The 18135-nt window shown below is 45.2% G+C and overlaps 7 protein-coding genes across 7 annotated transcripts; 5 read left to right on the forward strand and 2 right to left on the reverse strand.

Moving 5' to 3' along the window:
* Positions 1–897: 897 nt before the first annotated feature.
* CCR75_001051 (uncharacterized protein) lies at positions 898–2656 on the forward strand (the record flags this gene model as incomplete). Its single annotated transcript, XM_067959156.1, has 2 exons — positions 898–2481; positions 2534–2656. 2 exons carry the CDS (start codon positions 898–900, stop codon positions 2654–2656), a joined length of 1707 nt encoding a protein of 568 aa, XP_067821360.1.
* Positions 2657–2762: 106 nt separating this feature from the next.
* CCR75_001052 (uncharacterized protein) lies at positions 2763–3272 on the reverse strand (the record flags this gene model as incomplete). Its single annotated transcript, XM_067959157.1, has 1 exon — positions 2763–3272. The coding sequence occupies one exon, from the start codon at positions 3270–3272 to the stop codon at positions 2763–2765; it is 510 nt and encodes a 169-aa protein (XP_067821359.1).
* A 1663-nt stretch (positions 3273–4935) lies between these two features.
* On the forward strand, positions 4936–6784 carry CCR75_001053 (uncharacterized protein). Its single transcript, XM_067959158.1, has 3 exons — positions 4936–5498; positions 5571–5709; positions 5767–6784. Exons 1-3 carry the CDS (start codon positions 5094–5096, stop codon positions 5925–5927), a joined length of 705 nt encoding a protein of 234 aa, XP_067821358.1. The 5' UTR covers positions 4936–5093; the 3' UTR covers positions 5928–6784.
* Positions 5951–6751, reverse strand: CCR75_001054 (uncharacterized protein; the record flags this gene model as incomplete). The annotated part of the gene is made up of 2 exons (XM_067959159.1): positions 5951–6626; positions 6717–6751. 2 exons carry the CDS (start codon positions 6749–6751, stop codon positions 5951–5953), a joined length of 711 nt encoding a protein of 236 aa, XP_067821364.1.
* A 128-nt stretch (positions 6785–6912) lies between the features above and the next one.
* On the forward strand, positions 6913–8717 carry CCR75_001055 (uncharacterized protein; the record flags this gene model as incomplete). The annotated part of the gene is made up of 2 exons (XM_067959160.1): positions 6913–7461; positions 7548–8717. 2 exons carry the CDS (start codon positions 6913–6915, stop codon positions 8715–8717), a joined length of 1719 nt encoding a protein of 572 aa, XP_067821148.1.
* Positions 8718–9091: 374 nt separating this feature from the next.
* CCR75_001056 (uncharacterized protein) lies at positions 9092–10375 on the forward strand (the record flags this gene model as incomplete). The annotated part of the gene is made up of 1 exon (XM_067959161.1): positions 9092–10375. One exon carries the CDS (start codon positions 9092–9094, stop codon positions 10373–10375), a length of 1284 nt encoding a protein of 427 aa, XP_067821363.1.
* A 124-nt stretch (positions 10376–10499) lies between these two features.
* Positions 10500–11516, forward strand: CCR75_001057 (uncharacterized protein; the record flags this gene model as incomplete). Its single annotated transcript, XM_067959162.1, has 2 exons — positions 10500–10524; positions 10585–11516. The coding sequence occupies 2 exons, from the start codon at positions 10500–10502 to the stop codon at positions 11514–11516; spliced, it is 957 nt and encodes a 318-aa protein (XP_067821362.1).
* Positions 11517–18135: the final 6619 nt, after the last annotated feature.

Here is an 18135-nt window from a genome sequence, read left to right on the forward strand (position 1 = left end):
CATGCTTTATACATTCACCGTACGTATGAGTCCGCGTAAATGTAACATATAGACAACATCCACATCCGTGAACAACAGAATTGTGACGTGTTGCACGCGTTCTTGTTTATGGACCCCAAGTCAATTGTCACGCCAGTTGTAACGAGGCACGACAACTAGTAATGCTACAGTACAAATCCAAGCCTCGAAGTGCTTCGACTCGCGAGATAGAATAGATTCAGTAGGACACTGACTGACAAATGTATTAGTTCCAATCGTGGCTTTTCTGAATCTGTGAATGCAGAAAGGCAACAAGTGGAGAGCCACTCGTTGTGTTTTTAATCGCAATCACGATCGATTTTTACTTAGGCGGTGGTACATAATGTTGGATTGCGGCATTAAATGGTGCTATTTGCATGACCGTGTTTCTTCCAATCATCATGCTTCCGACTTCATGCGAGCAGAACAATTGTGTACTGTACTGATGCACCATCAGGAACAATACATCAAGTACCCGCAGCTGCCATCCTATCCGTTTCAAAAACAGACCATTTCGTGTACGACCAAAGGTTCGTATCCGTACACTAGCGAATTTAAGCCCCCGAGTACGAGCCACCGAATGAGCACGTGATGCAAATGTCATTTCTTTTGCACACCAGGGTGCAAAAGTGACAATCAGCCAATGGCGTGTACCAGAGACATCAGCAACACTCGATTGCAAAATGGACCACCTTTGGAATCGTATATTAAAAAAAACGCGGCGCACAGTATCTCCTCGTACGTCAAGAGTATTGACCAATCACGGCCGTCGGACATACGACCTTTCATAGTACCTTTGTGCACGCACCTTGGTGTCGCTGCTCATTCGATTTCTATCGGGAAGAGAGAAAGTGAGGTTCTTCTATCCCAGAACAACTAATGATTTGTCCACAAGACGACGAGGAACTTCATGACGCCCACGTTGTGACTAATTACGATGACCTTCTGGACGACGTAGTGACCAAAGGCAGCCTGAACGACGACAGGCTGACAATCTCAGTCGACTGGAGCGACGACTCGATTGAATTGAGGCGGAATCAAGCGGAGCGCGTGTCAAGTAGACACACGGAAGGAAGAATGGCTACGGGTGCGAGTACTATGATTGCCGACGGCACTTGTGTTCCGATTTTACTACGCGCGTCAAGCCAAGGAGCGTACTTTGACTTTCGAAGTCTCGACCCGGATCATACCGTCGGACGTACCCGCGTACCCTGGCATTCGAAGAGCATATCGGATATACGAGACTTAAGCCCACCGCGAGTTGTGGCATTTGATGTGAGTGGCAAATTGTTTCGTTGTAAAGAGAGTTTAATTGCCAAGTATCCACTAAAGCGACTGAATCAGATCATCACGTGCAAATGTGGCAAAATCACTTGCCTCGATGATGCATTCTATATTGACCGCAACCCGCAACATTTTGAAATGATTTTAGACTGGTATCGGACGGGCAAACTTGTCCGACAGCGAAATGTGAACGAAGAAGCGTTCAAAAATGATGCCATTTATTTTGATTTGTACGACGAAATGTTTCCGTGTACGCCAACTTCCGACGCAATACAGACGTTTACGACCACGGAGGCGGTTTTCCCGTTGCTATCTGTACGCAGACGATCGGTCAATGACGTCGAGTTGGCTCGTACGACCCCTAAAAGGGTTAGTATGTTTGCCACAATGGCTTCTGTCCCGCAACAACCGTCGCAACGAAAACAGTCCGAACAGGAAAGCGAGAAGATGATCAACGCGCCAGATGTGCAGTTGCCATCCACGACCACAGACGGGCCCGAGCGGTTTATTCGACGGGAGAGACGTATTTTAACCCCCTCGAGTCTCCCACTGATCTTTCTGATGCGTTCGTGCGAACATTTGCTTGTGGAAAAGGTCACGGGGCGAGGGAAATTGCTCGTACGTGTCTGTGATGCAACAGGGTTGCGGCAAGTCCATGTGGCGCAAGCAATTTTGTTTGATAGCCAGTCGCGTTGCGATCGTTTTGGCAACGGGACGCAAATTCAACCCTATGCCCTGTTGCCAGGTGATCACGTATACACGTTTTGGATGGCGGAACATACAAGAGGGACTGCTGCGGGCCACCCCGTTCTCTCGCCCATGTTGGATATTGAATTCAAGCTTGTTTACACCTTTGACTCGGGCGACAAGATGAGCTTTACGTTGGAGAAAGCATTTGCCCATACTTTAAAAACAAGCATGGATACAATTCCCTCTCTTGCTATTGGTGAAAAGGTACTGTCCGAGACGGACTCGTCTGTGGCGTGTCTGTTTATGCCACCCAGCAAAATTAGTTCTGAAAATTCGGCACTTTTAGAGGTTGCAGGCAAAAGTCCCTCGCATGCAACAAAGAAGGTTACTCCTTTTGCCACCGCAAATGGAGAAAAACGTGCACCGCAAATACATAAAAACAAAGCGTCAATTCGGCACGCGGGAGCGTTGATCATGCGGAGCGGCCACGTCCCGCTACCTTCGTCCTCAGGGCAAAAAAAACACGGTCTACGAACCGAAGTATTTGGTGCCACAACTTAACGACCAATGCCCCGCAACGTTGCGAGGCTTGCATCATCTCGAGGCAAAAAACCAAGTCGTTGAGGCAACTTATCATGAAATGCCGCCCCGTCTCTTTGGATAACTGATTTGTACATAACCGCGACAGCATGCGAAAATAAAAAAAATGAGTCTACTATTACTTTTACGACTGCACTAAGAATGTTGATGTAACTGGCAACAACGGACCATCACTCACCTCGCTGTGGCAAAAGCGACAAAAGCAGTCGTTCCATTTGGCCGAGGCTGCCAGCTGACAATTGAATTTCGCCATTGGTGTGGCCTCCGTCTTGGCACACATCTTGCAGCAACTCAAGCATGGACAAATATTCTTGAAACTCTTGGATCGTCCACGAGGGTTCCAGTACATCTTGGTCATGTGTTGCCACGTGGTTGTAGGCAAGGGCTGACACGCACGTTGGGCTCCGCGTGGCACTTGGAGCCTTTAAAGATGTTGCCTTGCATATGATAGGGGACCGAATGCTCACAGTGTCTTCATCATAGCGTCGTGATGCCGTAGCAAACTTGCCAATTGGCTGTAAAACGTCTTTTGTCCCGAATTGGTTGTCCCATTCTGTCTCTTGGTGCATTTGCAACTCGTCTATTTCGTTGCAATTGCCTTTAGTTGGAGATTGTGGCTTACTAACATGGTCGGTAGGTGTTGCTAAAAAGTGTTCACTCGGTGCGTCGAATTGGTTCATTCTTGAACGCGTTAGTCACCTTAAGGATAGTTTGCAGATAGAAAAGTGCGTCAGATGATGTTGCATCGTTTGCGAAGTCACGCGTTGTGGACAGTTCCTCTCTATTTCTGGCCACAGCGACTCGACTCGAAAATAACACACAAGAAAGGCTGCGTCGTTGTTGTTCCTTGACGCAACCCATGTGAAGCATGGAAGCCACAGAGACAGCCAGCCATGCAACATTCGACTTTCTTGCACAACGTTGACGTTAAAGTCACTCGACGATTTAGGGCGCACTGCTGCACAAAGTGTCTAAATTCAAGCTTTTAGAGCATAAAATAATCGTTCGGGTTATTTTTCTATCAGCATCTTAAGCTTCCGAAAAAAAGAATTATATAACTTTCATGATTTCTTCAGGTCTGACGTCTTGCACGCGACATGCTGAAACAGCAAACTGTTGCCACTTAACGATAGTACCTGCTGAAGTCCTAGGCAAAAGAAGCATTTCTTTCTCCGCCATAATACTTGTGCTCAATTGTAAGCGTTGCCTGCCAACGTTTTACTAAGGCTCCTGAATTTATTTGCTAACGAGCAAAGCTTTGAACTTAGCAATTATAATTGTCTTGACTTTCCAGAATTCGGACGTGGCAAAGACCTAACCCAGACCACGACCCTAATGCTGCCAGGAGTGCGTGCGAGACTGCAACTTTGATCGAACACGCTTGCAACGTGGCAAAAGAATATTTTCCTTGATTGGAACATTAGCAAATTTCATTCGCTTGATATAAAAAACGGATTTATGTCCATTTATGTGATCTTCTTCATAACCACCATTACAACACTAATTCCTCGACTCGAATGTCCTTCAAAGGTTTATATGCTCCCCATTAACCTCATACATCGGCAAAGAATCGCTGGCTGTAGGAAATGGGACAGCCTATTCTGAGAAAACTCGTGCATTTTTAAAAATTAAGACCGATTTAAGTAAAAATACAACCTAACGATCTTTCAAAATGGATTAAATCGTGAGCAATTGCGTCCCAGTTGCGGAAGAGTTAGAAAGGCGCGCAATATCTCGGAAAAATACAAGTTTAACAATCTTCTGCTGCCGCGTATAAATCAAAAAAATCATGCGAATAAAACACACGACATGTCCACGTCTATCGCTTGCATTGTTTCCAACACCTCTCCGGAATAGGTCATTATCCCCAAGGTCATTATTGTTAACTCATGCATTGGGCTGCGTTTCATCACTTTTTGGAGAAAAAGCTACTCCACGAACACAAACAAGCGGGCAGCACTGACTCCTTTAAGTCGCGGGTCGTCTCATACCTGTCGTCATTAAAAAAAACGGCGGAGCACTAGTGTAGTTGATGCTATGAATAGACGACTGCGTACAAGACACGACGCAGCTTCCTACAAATTTGCCATAGTAGTTGCTACTCAAAAAGACAATGTTGTAATTTACATTTTCTCAAGTTATAAAAGCATCGCCAGTTTTGTGGCATCAGTTGCCATCTAAAAAATTATATGCAGCGCTTTATGGTACGGCTTTCTTCCAGCAAACGTTCCATGGCACCTGCTATTCGAAAGTTCTATGCTAATGTGATCTTTAACATTCACGATTAGTATTCTGTAGGAACGTAGCCAGTCGTGGAATATTCTTTGCAAAAATGTTTTATAAAAGAAAATTACTGCTACCACTGCCAATCTCGGTATTTTAAACGATAAATTGGGTTTCTTTTTACTAGTTCGTGTCTTATGACCCATCGTGCTGCATTGCTCCGCTCCGCATTATGCCTCACGACCGGTGCCTGACTAAAAGCCTTTAATTCTAAGACAATGCGTTGTCAACTAAACAATAACCTCTGCGTTCCAGCCAAGCCAAGGCCATCGCCTACGCTCTTCTACTTTCCAGGACTTGAGTCCGCACCGTGGCACGATACGAGCAAATTTGAGTGGATCAAACACATTGAGGCTAATCGAGAGGTTATTACGAAGGAATTTCTCGCACTTAAGGCACAACGTGCAAATCGAAAGTCTCCGGGTACTGACTATAATACCTCGGACCACGAGCACCAATTGCATCAAGGCCAATGGGATTGGCTCTCGTACGTAACGCAAGGTCGTCGCCAAGCAGACTTTGCGGTTTACTGTCCAAAGACAGTGGAACTCCTAGAAACCATTCCTGGCTTCCTATCAGGATTACCGTTTGCATACTGTTTCTTTTCCGTCTTGAAACCCAAGGTATTAAAAAAAAACAGACCGGTATTATTCCGGTTTGATAGTAACCTTTTGTGACATGGATACCACCCACAGTCCAGTATTAAGGCACACTCGGGCCCCTGCAACATTCGACTTCGTTGCCACTTTCCGGTTTTTGTACCGAAAGGATGCGGTATCCGCGTGGGAAGTGAAAGTCGACAATGGGAAGAAGGAAAAGCACTTGTGTTTGACGGTATACCGCGTTCGATTGCTATTGTGGCAGTGAAATACTAATTGTGGCTTTTGCCAGATGCTTACGACCACGAAGTGTGGCATTCTGGACTGAAAAACGACCGTGTGTTGCTACTCTTTGACATCTGGCATCCCGATCTCATCCAAGAAGAACGCGACGCAATCACTGAGCTCTTTCAGGAGGCCAAGGAAAAAGGGTGGCTCCACGACCATGCTTGATGCGGTGCTATTTCGTGTTGAGGTTAAGGAAAGAGCGCGTCGAATTGAGGATCACGCTTTTTGGCGGGAATTGTTGTCGCTTGTAAATTTGATGTAGCCATTTGCTCGGCATGAAGTTTCGCACATAAGTCGTGGATTTCGGTCGCATCGTTTGTAGCCATGTTCACAAGCCGTTGGCGCTTACGCTGTCGCACTTCGTTTTTAATGTACCCATCTTGTGAACTTCTTGCTATGATTTTTTTGTAAAATAGTTTTTTGGCACACAAAGTGCACGCTCGGACCTTCACAAGACACTGTTTCCGCTTCTTGTGCTCAATATACGTAAATAGCAGCTCGTAGCTTCGCAACGCGGTGCGTTCATCGCAGTGTTTGTTGCCGCAGGAAAATTGCCCCTTTCCTGCCACAACTTCCGTCTCTGTGCGCCAGCGAAGACCAATTTTGCCCTCTTTATAGCGACTTAGATCGGCGAGGGCGTACTCGCGAAAGAGCTGCTGGTAGTAGCGCACACTCATGCGAACTCGCCAGTCGGTCTCGCCCTCCTCGGCATCGGCCTCTTCGTCGCGAATAAATTGAAACTGGTTCCGAAGAATTGCCAGGTCATTCTGAGACACGAGCTGATCGGTTGGAAAGACGATGGAGCTGCGAACGCTGTTGCTACGATGAGTGGACGTCGAGTACAGTCGTAGAAGGGCCTGGTGGCTGCATGGAATCAGCACAAAATTCGCGTAAGACGTGGAGAGTATCTAGGAGTTGACGAGATGCAATAAGGACGCTAGAGGAGATAGGTACCGGCGGAGTAAGTGCTCGGGAGCAGAAGACGCCATGGTCGATTAAAAGTTTGATTATTAGCGCTTTTATTACGATGATATTTAATAAGTTTTTAATTATAAGCGCTTTTATTACGATGATATTTAATAGATTCGGGATTTCACCCACTGGCACCTAAAAAAGCTGCTCGAGTTTAACCCACTGCTTTTTATGTAAAATGACTCCATACTCCCCACCCGAGTGGAGTAGCTCGGGCCGCAATGTCTTTGGTATCTACGTCGAAGTAATTAAATGCGGTGTTGTGATTGAGACAATACAATTGCCATGTACGAAGGAGCAGAGCTACACTATGGCAGGACGCACGGAGGGTGTCTGCGACTTGGTACTCGCACATCCGTCCATCTCTCGGACCCACGCGGTCCTGCAATTTGATGAACAGGGTGCTCTTTTTCTCTACGATATGCACAGTACACACGGGTGTTTTGTTAACAAGAAACGCATCCCAGCGGAAGAATTCGTGAGGCTGCATATTGGAGACGTGGTGGGATTTGGGGAATCCATGCGACTGTATGCCATCTGTGGTCCCCCGGAGCTGCTTCCTGCTGAGTACGAGTCTCTAAATCTCGTGAAATTCAGGGAACGATTGGAGACAAAAGTAGAGGAAACAGGTGCATCGTGGGGCTTTGGCAATGACGCCGAGGACGAGGAGAGCGAGGAAGAGATTCTTGACGACAAGATGGAAGAGCTACCGGATTATCTTCGAAATGTGAGGATTAAGTTCGGTTCCATGTGTTTGAGAAATCGTGGTTGTTAAGTTCGATGTATTGGTATTGTTATTAAATATTGCTCTAGTTCAAGGAAGACGATCTCCCGTATACGTCGCGAGTGACGCCATCGCAAGTAAATGCAAAGGACGAACGGCTATTTCAGCAATTGCAGACGCGCATTCGAAAGATGGAGAATCTAAGAATTGAAAAAGGGCGGATTCTTGCGAAACAAAATCGTTTGGATGGATTAACCGAGGGGCAGCAAAAGACATTGGAGCGAAATGAACTTCGCATTGAGACGCTCTTGAAAGAGATTGAGGACTTGGAAGCTCGAATTGAGGCGAAAACGGAGCAACGGACAAAGTCGAGTACTGGGAGTGGCAAGAAAACGGGGAATAGGCAGGAGGAATTGTACGACTACAATAGTGATGAAGACGACTTTTATGATCGAACAAGCGCTAATCAGCATAAAATTGCGGCACGAAAGCAAAAAGTGACGGGCCGTATCACGACAATACATAGTAATAGCAACGCAAAGCGGCGGACTAACCAAGTACTTACTGCCGAATCGATTCACGAGAATGTCATGAAATTAGAACACGAGCTGCAAAAGATCCAAGGTGATTTAAGTATTGCGTCCAAGGAAATTGTTGAAAAGCAAGGGTTCCAGCATCAAATCACGTCAAATCGAGAAGATTCGTTGGATTCGTTCATGACCGAAACAACGACTCAATTGCATGCGAACAAAGTTGACTCGCTTTTGAAGCACAAAGCAACAATCGAGACGGCATTGAAGCGTCAACAACATCTTCTCGTCGTGGCGACACCAGCTTTATCTGCTTTGCCTGTCGTCCAGACGTTAGATAATAAAAGTATGGACAAGCCTGTCAAGAAGAGCACGGTAGTAGCCATCGCGCCTGTAACGTTCACGTCCGATTCAAACAAGTTGCTGAATCCAGTATCTCATGACGAATGTAAGACAAGTGAACGTGTTTGTAGTGGTTCTACGACCGAGAAACGACCAATGGTTTCGAGTTCAGGTACGATACATAAGAAAGAAGAACTTAATGTACTTAAGCGACGACGAGTTGCTGGACCAGCAATGCCTATAAAGCCAGTACAAATCGAGTCTATCAATAGGGAGCTGATTGGTAGAAATGCTGGGGTCTTGGAAGGAGGCGACCATGTGTGGGTGCCGCCGACCAATCAAACGGGAGACGGACGGACGAAGCTTAATGAAAAGTTGGGATACTAAATTTTGAGTGATTTCGTTCGTATATGGTGACTTGGGTTTTATACGGTTTATTGTTAAAATTAATAAAATTGTCCAAAGTCCTCATTGGTGAAATCGTTCTGTTTTTACGAGCCATTCACGCTCCTTCTGACTTGATTTATGGAACATCCCGCAATTTCCGAGCTAAATACCAATTTCGTTGGCACACAAAAAGAACAGAAGTGACCATCATTCCTACTGCAAAAGCATCCAATGACGCCACCGCGTTGAAATTGGTGACATTATCTGTACTCCTGCGCATCAACATTCGCCTATTCGGTGACATCTAATGATGCTACAATTTGGTGACACTAGTCGATAGGTTCGTCTCGTCCTTTCAGAAATTCAAACAGACAATGGCCACCACGAGCCCTTCTTCCCCTCGTCACAGAAAATACCTCGACGTGTCCAATGCGCCGCCCGTCTACACGTCCTCTGACGAGCTCCACGCGTACTTTGGTCAATATGGCGGCTGCTTTGTAGCAGAGACGCTCATTCAAGCACACCGCAATCTTATTGACGCGTACGTCGAGGCGACGCAGGACCCAACGTTCCGGGAAGAGCTCGAGCATTTGGGTCGTGACTACATTGGTCGCCCAACGCCGCTGTACCACGCCAAGCGACTTACGGCTCATGCAAATGGTGCGCAGATTTGGCTTAAGCGGGAGGATCTCGCGCATACTGGCGCCCACAAAATCAACAATGCGCTCGGCCAGGCCGTACTGGCAAAGCGACTGGGCAAGAGCCGTATCATTGCCGAAACTGGTGCTGGTCAGCACGGTGTCGCGACTGCTACCGCCTGTGCTCTCCTTGGCCTCGATTGTGTGGTCTACATGGGCTACGTCGACACCCAGCGCCAGTCGCTTAACGTCTTTCGAATGAAAATGCTTGGTGCCAAGGTCATTGCCGTCAAGAGTGGCTCACAGACGCTTAAGGATGCCGTTAATGAAGCAATACGGGATTGGGTCACGAATGTCGACACGACGCATTATATTATTGGCTCGGCCATTGGACCTCATCCGTTCCCAACCATTGTGCGTGACTTCCAAGCGGTTATTGGCCGGGAAATCAAAGCACAGCTCAATGACGAACTTGGTCGTCTTCCTCATGCCATTGTCGCGTGCGTCGGTGGTGGAAGCAATGCCATTGGAATGTTTCATCCGTTTATTAACGACACAAACGTGGCAATCTACGGGGTCGAAGCTGGCGGGGACGGCGTCGAGACATTGCGACACTCGTCTACGTTATTAGGTGGCCGCCCCGGCGTGCTTCATGGGACGAAAACGTATATCATGCAAGATGCTGCAGGTCAAGTCGCGGAGACGCACTCGGTGTCTGCTGGACTCGATTATGCTGGTGTCGGGCCCGAGCACGCGTTCTTGAAAGACTCGGGACGAGCGACGTACGTGAGTGTGACTGACAAGGAAGCGCTCGAGGCGTTTCAGCTCGTTTCGTTACAGGAAGGGATTATCCCAGCACTAGAGAGTGCGCACGCAATTCACTTTGGCGTGGCCTTAGCGTCGTCGTTACCATCTGACCATGTCGTGGTCATTAATGTCAGTGGCCGGGGGGATAAAGACATGCTTCAAGTTGCCAAAGAACTTGGCGTCAACTTAAACGAAGACCTGACGGATACGTAACCCAGTAGATAGTCATTGGTCAAAAGTAATTTTGTTTTTCAAAACGATATCCTTGAACCCCTCGATCGTTTCATGTTGACCACATCAACTTCATCGCAAGAAAAACTCCCTAACGGACCCCAGTATGCCGCGGGAAGATGGCCTTCATGGTGCGCTCGCCGTTGCTTTTTTGCTCTTCATGTCTCGATACTGACGCGTTCTCATCATAGCGCTTTTGAACTCGGTCGACTTTTGCTATCGCCAAGTCGACACGGTCCTCGCGCTGGCTTATGGGGGTGCGTGCTTCTTCTCCTTCTGGGCCTTGGCCATGCATGCCCAATCGCCCACGCGTCAGACTGCCACCCTTGGCTTTTATCTCCTCATGGGATTGGCTTCTTTCACACGTGTGCTGTGGTTTGCCACGCCCTTGGGCGTGCTCTCGGTGCTCGTTGCGCCACCGCGAATCATGCGGGGCGACCAAAACTGGGTCTACTTTCTTGTCTCGGAAGCCACGGAGCTTCTGGGATCGTATCTACTCTACAGTGTCTTTGTACTCATTATCGTCTATTGGGCAGATATGCTCCGACGCCTCTTTACCCACGAAAGTGTGCGTTCTCATCCATTGCGTGTGTTTTTCACAATTCTAGGCGCGATTGTTGCAATCGAAACCTTTGGGTTTGTCGTCTTTCTTGCCAAGAAGGAAGATTCGTACTGGCTTTTGATATATGACGATCTGATCGTGTGTCTCTTGTCCATGGGGTCTCTTGCCTCGGTGCTCGTGTATTCCATTCGAATGAAAACAGTGCTCCAAGCATTCTTGGAAGTGAGTTTAATCGATACGACGGATCGAATTAAAGCCGTGCATTCTGCCACGCTAAGCTGTGTCTTCTTTCTTGTATCCAACACCATTTTGCTTCTCTACGCAATCGGGAGCCTCGTGTGGTTTCATCGACCAGACGCGTATCTCCCGACCACAAAGTGGTGGCTCGTTGTCGTGTCCAAGCATGGTGTCGAGATTCTTGTCTTGTATTTTCTACTCTATACGCTATGGGGAAAGAGTGCTGACGATGCCGAGAGTGCGAAAGATGGCTACGAACCCATTCCAGATGAGGCGCATCTCGACGACGAAGTTCTGGCAGCTAAAAAGGTGCTTTCGCCATGATGTAGTGGTTACGTGGTTACATATGGAAGGGGGATTTAGTTACTGGTGTGGGTTACGTAATTGTTGTGTTATTCACTTGAGGGTCTTTGGTTGGCATTTCTGTAAAGAATATGCGTTTGTTATTATGCAATCACTTGAACCGGGCGTAACTATATGATTACTTCTCAGGCTAAATGAAGAATCGTATTTATAAAATAACGGCACACCCGGTTACAATACGCCTTTTTATTCAATGGATCTTTTGTCTCTCACTTTTACAATAGGCATGACTTCTCAAACTCGAGGCATAGTTGGGTTATATCTCTTCATCAATGAGCAAAACCTCGACTCTCCAGTCGATTAAGGAGTTTTGCACTGTCTAATACGTGGACAGGTAGTATACAAATTCATGGTAATTGCTCTCGATGCAAGCATCCTTGTTTCGTTCCTCCCGACTTAGTCGAGTGGTCGAACTTCGACGCTGCCTTTGCTTGTGCACAGCCATCTAAATCTTACTCCAAGTGAGATGGGTTGCCACACTGAGGTCTTGTGCAGTCGTACTGTTGTTCTAACCACAGGTGAGGCCATCACACTCACTCGTAGAATATCCGCACGATTGTGGAGGCTCCAAGATGTTCACTAGATGACCCTCTGATGAACGAGAGACAGGCATCGTCACGGCTTGATGCTGCCAATTAATATATGGCTCGTACTTTTTGAGCCATGGTAATATAGGGATAACATCAAATTTGTCATCCAAATCAAGTAGGATGAAATCACTAACGAGCTTTGTACTCTTTATAGTGTGTTGGATACCAACTACACGTTTCTTGACTGTTACAGATGCGCCTGATGCTACGCGCCCTATCATCGTCATTAAGGATTACCGCGTTCAATGAATTTGAGTCCGCGATCTTCTAGCGATTGGCGTAGATCGGCGCCCTGTTAGAGACTAGAGAATTTAGTGGCATCATATTTGCCACAACAATTTTCAAGGTAATAAAAATTCATCACCAGGAGCAGTAATTCGCAATGTTTCTGTGTTAAAAAAAACTTTCGTCAAGAGGCCTGCAAATTCTCTTGACGTTGGTGGATTAGCAGGGCGTTCCGCACACTTTCACCCAAATTGCTTTTTTACAATCTCTCTCGCCGTTGCGATTTCTCAACATCGTCGGAATCGCGTCCTTCGCTAGTCTTAGATAAGCACCAGAGTGGGCGAAAGTCTGTTATCCACGCAAAATTTCTCCTGTTCCGCTAAAGAGTCGCTTGATCTATTGTCTATTATTGGAGGCGTAAACAGGGGGTCTTTATGGAACCATCCGCAAGACTTTTAATGAGCTCAGTATTAGCATCTGTTCGGCAATTGGTACTTACGGGTATGAGCTAAGAAGCCCACGATTAGGCACGTCCTGTTGAGTTGGACACACTATCCTTCACTTCTGTCATTGATGTGTCATAGGCTGGGTGTTTTGAACTTAAATCAATCAATAAACAGAACTGTCGCATTACTGCTACAATGTTACTATGTACGGTAACATTGAAAATTTTAAGTAAATTATTGAATTTGATGATTTTTTCTCCTTTATTATTCGTATTATATGTAATGTAAATTTTATGCCCGTGTAGTCACGCCATTTTTGTAATAACATATTGGTTATCAATTAATATTATATCAAAAGTGATGCCATACTCACCGGTTGCAAACTTGCTTTTTTCTGAAGTGGAATTGAAAATGGTGGGGTACAGCTCGACGAGAGCACTTTGAATATAAATAAGGGATATATACAGTCCCGAAACACTAGTCCCCAAGAACCTTAGCGAATTCGTTCTTAAAATTTTTTTGGAAATAAATTTTATCGTAGAATCTGAGACAGTTAATGTCGTATTAAGCAATGGATCAGGCGTAGATGCTTATACACTTGATCTGATAGCGCCTCCAAATTTAACGATGGAGATAATTCAATGTCAATGCTAAAATAAAAATGTTTTTTGTGGGATCAGCATAGTAGCAAAGTCAAACAAAGCTGCGTATTTGTCACCCACAGATGACAAGTACGTGGTCGATATTCGGTCGGGAATACTTTTTCTTAGAACGAGCAAATTAACGAGTCTCATCAAGGAACGAAGTGTACTTGATATGAAGACTCGAATTAAACTTCTTACGCCCAATCCTGGGGGTATTTGAAAACAAATTGTCTGTAATAGGATTTTATCGAAGACAAGAATGTGTTTCCTGATTCGATAACATGCATTTTTAGGATAAAGGCACTCGACACGAAATCGACTTGATACCAGGCTAAAAATACTTTAAAGAAATACTTCGCGGATACGTTAGCCAATTAACAGCGAAATTTGGCAATTTCTGTTCAAATTTTTGGGACACAAATGAAAATGCCAACTTTGACCATCCGGAAAGAGATGATCCGACAGAACGTATCGTATCCTTAAAGAAATACTTCGCGGATACGTTTAATATTTTACGAGTTGGAGCGAGTTTTTGCCGGCCGCAAAATTTGCTATAAACAATACAGTGCATGTATCAACAAAGCATTTACAACTTTTTTGAATAGCTTACGCCACCCACCTATAACCATCTTGTTTGAGCAAAGAACAATTTAGATCTCGCTCATCACGCGTTGAATCCACACTCAATGTGAAAAATACCAATGCTGATTTAACCAAATTGAAGAAGACAAACTCAGTAAAAGCGATAAGACGATTGTTGACTTTGATAAATAAATATAATACTAGTAGAACAGTGATGCTTTCACTAAAATATAGCATAATATATCCGCAGTGTGCCTCGGGTGCACTAAAAAAAACAGAGTCAGAATGAAATTTTCTGCTGGCTTGATAAGTTATGGTCCATTTCTAGTGCAGAAATTCATCGCTGATGCGGTGGACTGATCGAAATGGAACTCTACCAAGATGGAACCGCAAACGTTGATTTAATTATAGTGGACGATCTTGTCCAATTGTCTACCTGTCTACGGTAATCCACTTAAATATGTTGTGAATGTGGACAGTAATAAATTACTGCCCAAATATATCGGCCCGTTCCGCGTGCTGCACTGCCAAGGCAATGCGTACAAGATCGAGCTGCCTCTTAGTATATGCACGCATTCTACATCTTACGTTGGACGTTTTCGTCCGCACTATTGGTAAGAGTTTACTTCCGGGTTCGATACCGGTACGGCCCTAGTATCCACGTGAGACTGATGTTCTCGGTTAGAGACTGAACGCTTGGATAAAAACGTTTTAATATGTCAATCAAGGATGCTTTACTTGACGAGCTGATGTCAGCTCGTTTCGAAGTCTTTAATGCACCCGCTCGTTCGACAATCATCGACCTGGTATTGCGCTCAATTTTCCAGTTGTTCGCGACAAACATTGACGATCGTCGACACTAAGTCTTGACGATAGAAACGTCCATGATAAACGTTCTATCCTAACTACCAGGACGCGACTTTGATCATGTTGATAAGTCGGGCTCGACGAGTAAAACGAACCTGACTTTTTCTTTTCCTTCACAATCCATTGATATACTTGAGTAGTGAAGAGACTTCTCTAATTGAACTTCTTATACTACCACGAGGTGAAGGGGGGCCTTAAAGGGGAAATGCCTCGTAAGGGGCATGGACTTCACCCTGGACATGGGTCCTTCACAAAAAGCAAGGTAATCCTGCTATTCTAGTCAAACGGTGCTGCTAATACAGACCGTTCTTCTAATCGGTCCAGAAAAATATCCAGTCTTTCAAGCCAATCCTTGCGACCTGCGCTTTACATATTCTGCACAAATGTTCCTAAAGCTTGAAACAAAGGAGTTACGTTCTTGGCATGTACCATCGATGCTGAAAATGGGCATCAATTAAGAACTTGTGTTGGTCTCCACCGGGCTTGTGAAGCCCGGATGAGTCGAACAAGATGTTTATATGCTTGTTGATCAGTCCAGACCGACTTACAATGTTGACCTTAAAGGGCAACCATGATCTCTGTTTTAGAGCGTATTGCAAGAAATTACTCTCCTTCTCCCGTTGGCTTATATTAGCACTTAAGCCAATATTCTTTTCGATGTGATCGTTACGATCGCTTCGTTCCTGGTGATGCATGCTAGCACCGCTAAAACATTCTTCAAAGAGATCTTCACGATCACTTTGTTCGTGGTGATTATTTTAGCATCACCAGTACCGCTCTTTTATGGAGGTCATCACAGGCTGGCTCCACAACAACAGGTTCGATCGAGTTGAATAAATTCGCGAACAGCTACGTTTTTACGTCAGACCCACTTATTTGGTGGTATCGTCCCGGAAGAACCCGAGGACTTAGCAGATGATTTTGATTTAGACATTGCTTTCGACTTCAAAAGACGACTCCAGCCAAAGTTGAAGGCGAGTTATTTCCCGCAGTTGATGCCTCAGCGTCTTTTGTTGAGTTAGCTTCATTAGCAGCTTTAAAAACTCGCGTAGCTGCCAACTTTGTCACGTTGGAGGCGACGCGGACGGGCTTAAATGCCGTGCGCATATGTTGGAATTAAAATAAATATAAGTGTTTCATAAAGAGAGATACACATTACTACTCTCTGTCAACCTATTACATGACTATTGCTTAAGGGGGGGTGATGTAACTGGGTATTTCGTTACATAAATATTATTACTTTTTAGGACTAATAACGGAGTGCAGTTGATATGTATCTTAAAGTAATTCGATAAAAAGATTGCGATACGTAGGAGCTTAATTATGTACAACAGCTTTACTATTTCCCTATACTAAGTCTTCTTAGTATCGACCTTAAGTAGATTAGATTATTTCGCAACAATTACACCCCCCCTTGCAAGTCGTGTACGTGAAGTACTCAAACGCACATCTTATTCACTGTTATCTGTGCAGTCCGGGTAGCACTGAAGCAGCCCTAGCAAAATGTGCCCCGTTACATGCATTGCGCGGTGGCTTAAATGAAGCCTTGAAGCATTTTCGTGCTTGACCTAACTCACATCTGTCTCATTAATATATAAAGCTTATCAATAGTAGCATCTTTTTCGAACGGATTTGACTTACAAAATAATGGAGTTTCACACAACTTTAGTGGAAAAACAAAAAATTAAGTATATCCATGCCTAGGCAACGTCGATAACAGCACTGTATATTTATTTATTCGAGAAACAAATATGCTGCCCAAACTTTATCTTGGCAACGTATGCCGCTTTTTTATGGCACATCAATTTAATGTTTTTGCTAGTCCGCGGTGGGAAGGAGAACAGCATTAAATACTTATCTCGCATAGCTCCTAGGGAGTTGTTTCCTGCGATTCGTGGAACTTGTTCTCTCAATTATTTCGGGACATCCCTTCTCCATCTGGAAAGTATTCTCCCTAACTGCCTCGAGATATGATTATGCAACCACAGCAAAATCCTTTAAGAATGACTCTCGAGTCGATCTAGGATTTTCGCAGTGTCTCTTATAGACAGGCGTTTTTAATTTTATTGAATGGTTTTTCCAGGCAAGAATCCTTGTTTCAGTTCAATCAGCGTATTCAAATGTTCGAACTTTGAAGCCGCCTGTGCTTAAGCACAGCCGTCGGCAAATTTGTCCACATCACAATGTGAACCTTTGACGCTGCCTGATGATTGTACATAGCCGTCGGGTCTAACTCCAAAGTGTGATGGGTAGTCACACTGAGGTCTTGCACAAGTAAGGCCACCGCACTCACTTGTAAGACGTTCACACGTGGGGACGCTCCAAGACGTTAATCAGATGAGCGGCAGGCATTTTCAGGGCGTGATGCTGCTAATTTATGCACGGCTCGTTCTTTATGATCTATGTTATTGTATGGAGACACTAAACTTGTCATTTAAACCAGTATGATGAAATCTTCATCGTACTTTCTACTCTTTTCAGTGTATTGGATACCAGCTACAGATTTATTTACTGTTTAAGACGCGCCTGTGCTAGGCGCACTCTCATCCTCGAAAGAGGTATATTGCGCCTAACGAATTTGAGTCTACGATCTTCTTGCGATTGGCTTCGAATGGAATTGTTTGACGACCTATATCGACTAAAGACTTTAGTGGCATCTTGTTTTCCACATCGATTTGCAAGGTCGTGAGAGAAACCTCATCACCAAAGGGTAGCACACATTGTATTTGTATTAGGAGCAACCTTCGTCATGATGCCTGCAAATTTCTCGTGACGTTGCTGAATCAGTAAGGGGCTCCACACCTTATAACTCCGACCGTTTTTTTAGATCTGCCTCGCCGTTGCGATTTCGCAACAGCGTCAGAATTGGGTCCCCGCTTTCTTAGCGGGAGGTCGACAGTTTTGCTCAGTTTTATTGGCACTGGGCGTGGGGTACTGGCATTCATAGGCGTAGTCCCCTAGCGATTGGACGTTGGTATTCTCTTGTATCTTGAGAAGCGAGATCTCTCGCTCTCTAAAAAACATAGGTTTATTGACGTTGAGACCTACGTCTTATTATCATCTCGGTGAACGATACGCACAGAGTGTACGAAAGCTTTTTTTCAGGCGAAAGTCTATATATTTTGCTAAAAAGATCGCTTTATCTAGCGTCTCTAATTTGAGGCAGAAGATGTGGGTCTTGACGAGATCATCGCATGACCTTGGTGAACGCAGTAACCTGTTTCGA

Source organism: Bremia lactucae, linkage group LG5 (assembly GCF_004359215.1).
Source record: "Bremia lactucae strain SF5 linkage group LG5, whole genome shotgun sequence".
Lineage (NCBI taxonomy): Eukaryota > Oomycota > Peronosporomycetes > Peronosporales > Peronosporaceae > Bremia > Bremia lactucae.